The sequence below is a fragment of the Mastomys coucha genome, unplaced genomic scaffold, assembly GCF_008632895.1.
Source record: "Mastomys coucha isolate ucsf_1 unplaced genomic scaffold, UCSF_Mcou_1 pScaffold18, whole genome shotgun sequence".
NCBI lineage: Eukaryota > Metazoa > Chordata > Mammalia > Rodentia > Muridae > Mastomys > Mastomys coucha.
The window spans coordinates 17,686,453-17,697,265 of record NW_022196900.1 but is presented as its reverse complement, the minus strand read 5'-3'; the positions used below and the strand labels follow the sequence as shown (position 1 = coordinate 17,697,265).

The 10,813-nt window shown below is 40.7% G+C and overlaps 1 protein-coding gene across 4 annotated transcripts in view; it reads left to right on the top strand.

Moving 5' to 3' along the window:
• The window catches only part of Tmem245 (transmembrane protein 245), a 76,551-nt gene that overhangs the window by 19,436 nt on the left and 46,302 nt on the right, over positions 1-10,813 (top strand). For 2 of the 4 annotated variants that reach the window (XM_031377452.1, XM_031377450.1), the window contains exons 4-7: positions 3,867-3,983; positions 5,490-5,726; positions 7,218-7,387; positions 8,313-8,336. In XM_031377452.1, the coding sequence (XP_031233312.1) occupies positions 3,867-3,983; positions 5,490-5,726; positions 7,218-7,387; positions 8,313-8,336 (548 nt within the window). The remainder of the gene's footprint in view (positions 1-3,866; positions 3,984-5,489; positions 5,727-7,217; positions 7,388-8,312; positions 8,337-10,813) is intronic. The other 2 variants (XM_031377453.1, XM_031377451.1) reach the window with 1 other exon arrangement.

The following is a 10,813-nucleotide window of genomic DNA, read 5'->3' as shown; positions in this document are numbered from 1 at the left end:
TCTACAGAGTGAGTTCCAGGACAGCCAGGGCTACACAGAGAAACCCTGTCTTGAAAAAAAAAAAAGAACATATTAAGGCCTTCCTCCATGTATAGAAATTGTGGCTTTCCACTTTGATCTCCATCTCCCAAATACTTGTGCACTTCTCTCCTAAACCTGTGTTTGGTCATATTGGACTGCTTGTAGCCCTTTGAAGAGGATGCTGCTTTTCTTTGTGGCTTCCTTTGCTTGCTTTTTCTTTTTTCTTTTTTTTTGTCTTGGAACATGTTTCTACTTCTCCTATTTAAGCTCCAGTCCTTCCTTCTAACCCCAAGATAGACTTGTTCTGTTTCTTTATGTGGCTGGCGTTTAAGTGAGTTAAAGAATGCATGATCTATGATTCATAAGAGAGAAGTCCTTTGGAAACTGTCCCCTGGGCTCCTGGCATGGATTAGGCTTCTATCCTTGTGCTCCTCAAACCTTCTGCACTATTTGGCATTAATTCTTAACATACTGATTGTAACTGATAATTTTAGCTTTACATTGAATGTGAGGTTAAAGTCCTGGTCGCTTATGTTATTCCTCTTAAATGAGTAAATTTAAAAATCACCCTGAAAGTTATTTTTTAGGGTGTTTCTAGGGAGTCTCCTCTTCTAGTTAAATTGCCTATGCAGAAGTCTGTTTATTCAGGATCCCTGACTGATGCTCACTTCCGAAGAGAGAGTACTGCCTTATTTTAAATTTTGACCAGAAGTTGCCCCCCACCCCTTTACTGTTCCAAGGTATCCCCACTGTGATTTTATTTGGGGCCTTCCACAGATTTCTCTCTTGAACACACTCCTGAGAATCTAGTCCTGTCTTGTCTCTGCTGCAGATGGTTTGTGAAACTACTTCTACAAGTATCTTCACTCCAGCCCCTTACAATTTCCTGTTGGATAATCTGGAGGGGTTGGCACCTTTGGCTGTGATCTGTCATCATGGAGTTCCTTGGAATCCAGACACTTTCCATATGCTTGAGACCACATCCAGATTTCCTTTCTCCGATCCTTCTCCAGGAAAGCAAGATTGATCTAAGTACATATCAGAACTGGTCATTTATTTCCAGGGCAGGCGGCCACTGTGTGGATTCTGAAAGGGCAGTGACAAGGATGCTTGTAGCAAGGACACTCTTGTATGGCTTATGTCCTGCTGCTGGCCTGACTGAAATGCTGCACTACAGTTTTGCAAGATATTGCTGTTGTGAGAAACTGAGTAGAACACACACAGGCCACTTCTTAGAGCTATTCACAAGTCCATATCTATATATTAAACCATCTTTCCATAGGAAGGAATGGAGATTACTCCCTGTTTACAGTTCCAGTGCTTTTCTGTTCCTCTTTGGATAAAGACTAAAGCTGACAATATGATCTTTGCCTAATGTCATTTGGCTTACTGGTTATGGCTCTGCTTATTTGGTTCCAGCGTCTCACTAGCATCTGTGCTCTCCACACACCGACCTTCTTTTGCTATTGTTTGCATGTCGACTTCTCTTCATAGCCTCCCTGCTAGCTTTCTTCTATCCTAAGGTTATTTTTGGTATTTGTTTAATTCCCTCTCCTCTATTACAATATCAATTATATTTTCATTTTTAAAGAAAACTCTTCATTCATTGGGCCTGGAAAAATAACTTAGAGGCTAAGAGCACTTGCTGCTGGAACCATCTGGAACTCCAGTTTCAGGGGATCTGTGGGCACTGCACACATGTAATATACAGACATATATTGTAGGCTAAGCACCCTTCACAACAAAAATAAATAAATAAACCTTTAAAGAGAGAACCCGTCACTGGGCAGTGGTGGCACATGCCTTTAATCCCAGCACTTGGGAGGCAGAGGGAGGCAGATTTCTGAGTTCGAGGACAACCAGGGCTACACATAGAAACCCTGTCTTGAAAAACTTAAAAAAAAAAAAAGACATCGAGAGAGAGAACCTGTTCCTTATTTTCCAGTTATGTCAGATTTCTTGTCTTAAGAGCTAGTAAAACACCTCCATGTAGGGCAGCTGTAATTTGCCACTTTTATGATTTGTATGGTTTATTCTTGCTTTTTTTTTTTCTTTAAAGTCAGGTATGTCTCTTCACTACACTCTGGGAATTGGGTTTTTGTATTTATCCCCCAACACATATACTAGTAAGCAATGAGGACATGTCAGACATAAAAGGTACCTCTTTTCTCCCACAGTTGATGCTTGGCTTTTGCTATAATTAAAGGACTTGGGTGTGTAGACCAGGAGAGTAAGGTCCTACCTAGCACAGGCATGCAGCTTGTGTTTTCTTTCTGGACTGTGAGTGAGAGTTTCTCCCTGAGTGCCTTAAACTTCTTAGCCAGGCAGTGGTAGCACATGCCTTAATCCCAGCACTTAGGAGGCAGAGGCAGGTGGATTTCTGAGTTGCAGGCCAGCCTGGTCTACAGAGTGAGTTCCAGGCCAGCCAAGGCTACACAGAGAAACCCTGTCTCGAAAAACCAACCAAACAAAAAAACAAACTTCTTTCTTTCATATGGCATTTACTGGAGCATGGACTAGGACATAATTAAGCTGGTGACTTTGCGTTTTGATGGCTAAATTGATCAAAGAGCCACTCCAGCTTCTTATCTCAAGTAGATGGCCAGTCTTTAATTTGTTAGATGTATGGGATTAATTGGAGCTAATAATTCTTTCATTTACTGAAGGGAGACTTCTCAGTTGTCAGGCTTTCCAGAAGTAAGGTCCTGTCTCTGCCAGTGGCTGTGATTTGGCGACTAGAATGCCCCTAAGTTTAGAATCCACTGCAGCTGGTATGAGTAGCAGGTGCTGAGTATCATCTGAGAATTGGTGTGTGTGTTTTTACAAAGCCAAACATCTACTGTTGGCTCTGGCATAGATGGAAACAATGTAGTCAGGAGAAGTGCTCAATAACTTCAGAAACGTTTTGGACAGAAGGCATGGCTGCTGCTGCTTGCCATTAACTTAGAAATCAGCCTCTAGAAACTCTGGAACTTTGACTAAGTTGCTTCAGAAAAATCACAGGACTGTGGAGTGCCTGCTGTGTGAGCTGTGTGGCTTCCAGTGACACCGTGCCCTTCTGTTACCCATCTTGCACATGTATGCTTGCTTGATGGAAACTGCTTTTGTACATGACACTTTGGGGAATGTTGCTAAATGACCTCTAACGTGTAAGAAAGTATACTAGAACCTGATGCTGTGTGAGCTAGTCTGCTCAGTCTGCCATGCCTCACTTGCCAGTAGATGCTTGACTTGAATCCAGTGCCAATGAGAGTTTGGTATTATACAGCAGGAATTTTACAGTGAACCAAATAATGATGTTCTTTTAGATTTTCCAATGGTGGATTTTCTCTTTGTTAATGTTTTATACTTTGTAGATCTGTTTTTGTAAAATACCGATATATTTGCATGTTCATTTATATAATGTTATTACTGTGAACAATAAATGTGGCCTGTCTCATACTGTATTAGACCCTAAGAACACAAAATAGTATAAGATGGTTCAATCAGAGAGCGCTCAGACTTTATGCAATGTTTTCCAGTGGAAATGTACATTAAAATCATCTGGTAAAATTAAAAATAAAGGCCCAGCATTTTGAATTTATTTGCTTGGGTGCATTATCTGGCTGCTTACTATCATGGGGCTCTCACATGAAGAAGACAGAATGTCCAGGGACTAGCAGCTGACAATTTTAGGTGTTCTTCCTTGGTAAAAACTCACAGTGCCTGGGAAATCACTATATTAACCATTTTGGTTTGTTCAACTGAAAATAGTTTTGGTTTAAGTTGGCAGGATTTAGTTCCTGTTTATTTGCTTAAAGGATTTTAAAACTGTGTTTCTTCTCCCCTCCCCTGACCCTTTATAGGGGCAGAATTACCAGGACAAGTGATCTCCATGGCAGCTTCCACTCTTGCCACCTTGGCCATCTCCATCACTGGGTATGAGTCGAGCACTGAAGACCAGCCCTCTGACCCTCCGGCAGGTGACTGACGACATGAAAGTGATGACAAGTTACAAGGAAGGGACAGAGTGAAGATCAGGCTTGCTAGTCCTCCCTGATTCTCATTCTGACTGCTGTCTTACACCACAGTCCTCATGTATTTTTCTCATGTTTCCAATTGCTTACCTCTCAGGTTTGCTGTCCTGGGCCCCTTCCCTTGCTTCTTTTTCAAGCATGCCCTTCTCATCATGTTTTCTTGCCTCGGTCCTATTTACCATCCATGGTTCTACCCAGCTCTCTGCTCTCCTTATCTTGATTTTTATTCTCTCTTTATTTTCTAGCAGCCAGTTGTACATTATTCTGTTTTTTGATGCTTTTTCTTCCCTTCCAAACTCTCTATCTATATCTGGGTGTTTTTCTTTTCCACATTTTCTGCATTCATTTTTTTTTCTGGAATTTTTTTTCTCTTTAAGTAAAAGTACAGTTTGAATGCCTTATGCTGTATATATTTACTGGCTTCCCAAAGCAGACCCTTTGGATGCTCTGTGAGGCCTAGCTTCAGTGAAATCCAACTGGTAGATCCATACCAGGTTTGGAGCCACACTGTACCATACTCTCACAGAGATCAGAAGTGTAAGTGTGTTCCAGTTTGTGCTAAGACATCCAGGGATATTTGGAGATGGAGAATATTACAGAAAATACTTTTTTTTAAGTGTATATGCTTAGCATGTGTGTGTGTGTTGTGTGCATATGTTCATGATGTACGCATGTGTGTTTAGAGGCCAGAGGTCAATTCCAGTGTTTTTCTTCATCGTTTTCTACCTTATTTTTTGAAGTAATGTCTTTCATGGCTGAAGCTTATCAGTTTCCCTTGGTTGCTTGCCAGCGAGCTTAAGTGATCTCTGTCCTTATTTTTTGAACACCGGGATTGCAGCCCTTTTTATGTTTATGTTGGGGATCCTCACCCAGGTCTTTGTGTTTATGTACCAAGTAATTTACCAGTTGAACCTTTTTTCTATCCCACCCATATAGCAAGCTTTTCTTGAAGAGCTGATTTAAGGCATATTTAAAGAAGGAAAAATTTTAGAAGTGGGGGCGCATGCTTTTCATATACATGAAATCATGTTTCCAAAGTGGAGCAGGATGACCCTTAAGGTAGAGTTACTGTTCTGGCATCTGTCATTCCCACTGACCTGGAATTTTCTGATCAGACAAACAGAACAAGGCCAAACAAAAACATGTTATCATCTGCTTCACTTTTAGCCTTGACCCACTCACACAATACATGTAGCAAAGCATCCATATACATAAAATAAAGATGAATCTCAAAAAATACTTAACTCGTATCCAGGAAAAGGTAGAATATTTGCTGTCTTCCAGTAAACCTGATTTCTCTAAAGCAAAACCCTGGTGGCAGGTTTGTTTCAGTGCAAATCTTCTGTCTCTTTAACCTGATAGGATCCTGCTGCACTTCCAGTGTAGTATATTTTGTATTGTTTTCTCATGTGGACTAGAACAGTGTGTGACTTTCTGTCTTTGTCTTTTTAGAGCCCACAGACAAGGGAGAATCCCCTCCAGCATTGTCTGCTTCTTCATCCTCCTCCTCTCGTTCCTCACCCTCTTCTCCTTCACCTACTTCGGGCAGACAGAGGCCTGAGATGGGAACCTTTCTCAGGAAGAAGAAAACTAGTGACATTTACTTTGTGTCTCTTGTGTGGGCCATCATTGCTGTCCAGCTCTGGCTGAACCTGTGGATTGTACAGCTGCTGCCGGTGCCTGTTGCAGGTTGTTATTTGGTTAAGTATGGTTTTATCTTTCACAGACGTTTCCTTCTTTTTTTTAACAATGGGATTTGAATATTTGATATAATTTTATTGCCATCTTATTTTAAGTTGTATGTTTGTATTTAGGTCATAAGAAAAACATTTATTTATTATATGTGTATGAGTGTTTGCGTGCATATGAGTGCCCACAGAGGTCGAAAAAGGGTACTAGGTCCTATGGAACTTGAGTTTCAGACAGTTATCTGCCTGCCATCGAGTGTTCTGGGACAGCCAGGGATATATGGAGAGACCTTGTCTCAGAGACAAACAAAAACAAAATCTAGTGAAGGAATTTTTCAGCTTTAATATTATACTATTTTAGTTACTTTTCTATTGCTGTGACAAAACACCAAGGCATCTATCTTATAAAAGAAGGCATTAATTAGAGGCTCACTGTTCCATGTCCATCGTGATGGGTAGCACAGCAGCAGGCAGGCAGCCATGGAGCTAGAGTAGCAGCTGAGAGCTTAGATGCTGATAGAACAGGTGGACAGGGTGGAGAAGGTACAGACACACACATGCAGGGAATGGCACGGGCTCCTGAAACCTCAGAGCCTCCTGCCACACCTTACCTTTCCCAAACAGTTCTACCAACTGAGGATTAAGTAGTTGAATATATGAGCCTGTGGGAACCATTCTGTTTTTTCTTTCTTTCTTTCTGGTTTTTTTATTTTTTTTTATTTTTAAGGCAGGACTTTTCTGTATAACCCTGGGTGTCCTGAAACTCACTCTGTAGCTCAGGTTGGCCTTGAATTTATAGAGATTCCAATCCCTGCCTCTCTGCCTCTGCTTCCTGAATTCTGGGATTAAAGGCCACCACCTAGCAAGCCTGTGGGAACCATTCTTACATAAACCACTATACTGACATGCAGTTTATAAAGTTGGGATTAAGAATATTGGTTCCAGGAGCTAAAGAAGTTTTATTGGAAAGAAATCACTGCATAGGCCCTCCTTCATTAATAAATAAGTAGCCTGTCTTCTGGCTTCTCGCTAGTTGGCTTTAACAGCTGACTTTCTGCTGAACTTTGATCTCTATTCAGAGCAACATCACATGAGGAAACAGCACAGTTGGAAATATTGCCTGCTCTGGTACAAAGCCATCTGGGAAGAGCGGCTGTAATGGCCAAGGAAATCAGTAAATGTTGGGACTCGGTTTTCCTTAATTAGAAAGAGGGAAGCTATGAAGGCCTTTGTAGTTCATGATGTTTGTGGGTTGGACAGTGAGCCCTGACACATCCTGGGATTCAGCATCACAGAGATGATGTTCGGCTAAGGGGCTCTCTCGAAAGTACGCCTGGCCAGTTAGTTTTTTAAGTACCCTCGGTTCTTCTCGCTCTCTTCTATTGTGATCTTTGTTTAGTCCTGACTTTACTATTTAGAATGTCAGCTAGGGAACTTCTTTCATGTTCTACCTTTCAAATCTGTGCCCTTTGTGTTTGTATCTTCTTTATAGTCTGGATCATCAAAAAGCTCGTGATCCACTTTGGAGTGATTGGCTTCCTGGAGAAACGCTGCCGAGCTTGGTGGCAGGTGATTGAGTGCTTCCTGAAGGAGCGGCAGGAGGCTTTAGCACCTTGGCCGATCATCGGGCTTGGAAAGTTCTTACTTAAAGTTGATAGCAAGGTATCATGATTGGGCTGCTCCAATGGGGTGTTTATGTTCTATGACTTGAACAGTCCCTTTCATAACATTGATAATGCGCTTCATATCTGATTCTCCATGGATATTTAAGGCTTAGAATTATAGAGTGGGAAAAAAAAGAATTATAGAGTGGGTTTAGATGAAATAAACTTGTGGTTATTTTTCTTATAAAGGAGAGAAGGTTAGGCATGGGGTGGTGGCTCAGAGGGGAATGTTTTTGGATTGATTCTTGTTTGTCAGATACTGTGCTGAGTTCCAGGGATACTTAACTAGTCATGGATCCCCAGAGACAGAAGTGCAGCTTAATAGCAGGAAATTGGTAATTTCTGAGAATTTTGTGGTTAAAGGACATGGAATCTAAATCCACACTCTGCTTTCAGGTCCCACATCTGTTATTTACTAGCCCTGTGACCTTGGACAGATGGCTTAACTTCTCTGTGCCTTGGTTTCAAATCAATAAAATGGGTATAATAGCACTCATCTCACAGTGTGGTTGTGTCGATGCTAGCTGTCAACTGTGTTTACAGAAAAGTGTCTGTCTGACACAATAGGAGCACTGAGTGAAAATGTCCCTGTATCCCTGGTGGCAGGAAAGGGAAGCTTTGAGGAAGTGTCAGCAGAGTGTCCTTAGCATAAGCAGTTAGGTGGAGCTGGCTGTGCAGGGCTCTGGGCTGGAGAGGATACCAGCTGTGGATTGCGGATTGCGAGTTACGAGTTACGGTACAGGGTGTAGTCGTCATTCCGCCATCCTAATCATAAAACAGCATTCTGTGAAAGCTCTGTAACGCGGCGCTGTTTCCTGCTGAGCTCTCCTGACAGCTCCTCCTGCTCTCAGTGACTCTGCTGTTGGTGCATTCTCTAATGATATCCCACTCTTCTTATCTTCTCTCACCTCCCTATCCTCCAGCTCTGGCACTGGCTAAATAAGAAGGTAATAAACATGTGGGTGTGCTTGTCACTGCCCCAACTCCTTACTCTCTCCTCTCTCATTCTGTGTTTCCATCCATACATTAAACTAAGATTTGTTTTAAAAACTTTAAGCTATGGAAGGTCGTGAAATATGAATTCTGTCATAGTCATTTACTAAAACCTCCACCAAGCTCCTAGGATATGAATGGGTCCCTTTGTCAGGTATTTAAGAAGTTATGTCTTATAGCCCTTCTGTCCAGAAAATGGGTTTCCTTGTCATTTTTCTCTGGTCTCTTTCTCTCATTCTTTGAGTCAAGGTCTTGCTGTGTAATCCAGCTGCCTTCTATCCTCCTGCCTCAGTCTCTTGGTGCCAAGATTATAGGCATCTACCACCAGGCCCAGCTTTTGGTTCCTTTGTGTATGAAACACATTAAGCTATACAGTAGAGGAAAGAAACACTCTATTTCTAGTTTGTCAATAAGTGACAAAGAAGTTTTAAAAACTGACAAATCTGTAAAACACTTGTTGAATTCGTCTTATTTCTTGGTTAGTAGTTTTTGTCTTTTTTTAAAAAAATTGTCAGCTTCTGTTGTTGTGGTAAAACACAGGTCTATTTCCTCTTACATGTCTCAGTAACAGTCCATCATGAAGAGAAACAAGGTAGGAATTGAAACAGACATCATGGAGGAAAACACTGCTCCTCCTAACCTGCTCAGCCTGCCCCTTTATATAACTCAGGACCACCTACCTCCTCACGGATGGCACCACCCACAGTGGTTTGGGCCCTCCTACTTCAATCACCAGCCATGAAAATGCTCCACAGGTTTGCCTACAAACCAGTCTGGTAGGGATATTTTCTCAATTGAGGATCCCTCTTCTCAAATGGCTCTAGCTCATGTCAAGGTGATAGAAATTAACTAGGACTCCTGTATCCCAGGAACATTTATTTATTTATTTTTCATGGCCTGCAAAGTTGTGTTTCATAAGTCATGTGTGTAGGAGCTGTTTTTCATGATTGGCATTGTATTATAAAAAGCAGATTTTGTATAAATTCTTAAGACCAAGCTGTATTTATGAGGCATGCTGTGCCTTTGACATTTAGTCAAGATACAGCAATATTTGGCTTTCAAATCCTTAGGACAGGTTTGCAAGAGGTGGCATCATGCATATGTGTCCTGTTTAAACACAAGCAAGACTCAGGTTTGATAAAAATAGTATAACAAACCTTAAAGATGTGGATATAGGTCAAAGTCACATATTTTGATTTTCAGTCTTTATTTACTTATTTGTATTTGCTAATTTATTCAGTATTTGTTTTTGTGGTGCTAAAGGTCAAATTCAGGCCATGAGTTCAGACTGTCATACACTGCTAGATCCAGATTTAAATTATGGCATTAATTATGACATTAAAATATGAAGATTAGAATTTACTCTTTCTTCCCTCCCTTCCTGTTGAAATGGAGACATGGGGAGATGACATCACTTAAGATTTTAGACTGGATTGCAAGCAATGTGTAAAATATATTGTCTACTCCCACATGTATGTGGTTGTATATACCCTGATTCCCTATAATCTAGTGTCAGGACATGAGTCTATTTATTTGTCTGTTTGTCATCGATCTATGTATGCATGTATGTATGTATGTATGTATGTATGTATGTATGTGTCTATCTATATCTGTCTACCTGCCTATCTACCTATCTATATATAGATATCTAGATAGAATGTGTGTGTATCTATGTATGTATATATGTATATATATATATAAGTGTGTGTCTATATATGTATATATAGAGAGAGAGAAAGAGAGAAAGTATAACATATATTTTGTTAACTTTAATCAAAGTAAAGTGGTTCTGTTTCCCCGGTTAGTGTGTATTGAAATGAATTTTCCTCAAGATAAAAATATGATCTACCTCAGTGGACTAAATGAGTTGGGAAACCTAATTTATGAGCCTAATATATAGCTGAAAAGCAGAGTTAGTGTTAAAAGATTCCTAAGAGATCAAGTAACTGTGTAGTTTTTTTCAGAGCATTGATGTGTAGTTGGGATGCATTTGCCTGCATTTCTGTGTGTATTCTAGAGAAGTGCATAAGGAATTATGATACTTGTTTAATAGCTTGATATGCAAAGCCAATTGGCTTAGAAGTTTTAGAGTTGGGCTTAGTGTAATTAAGTTTTAAAAATACACCCTCTTTTCATATTTGAAATATTTAGCACATCATTTTAAAACAGTTTCTTCTTTTAAGAACAAAACCTTAAAGGTTATTGGTCATGGCCTGAAAAGACCAAAGAAATTCCTAGAGACCATGTGTGTTCCACAGCCCAGCAGTATGGTGAGAGTTTTGTTGCCTTTGCTCACTGTGAGCATGGGCAAGGAAGATCAGCCTTCTTGGAAAGAAAGCATCCGGCACTCCAGAGAGACCCAGCTTCCTCTGTCCATGTCTCTCCTGTTCACTCACTTCCTCTGTCCATGTCTCTCCTGTTCTCTCACTTC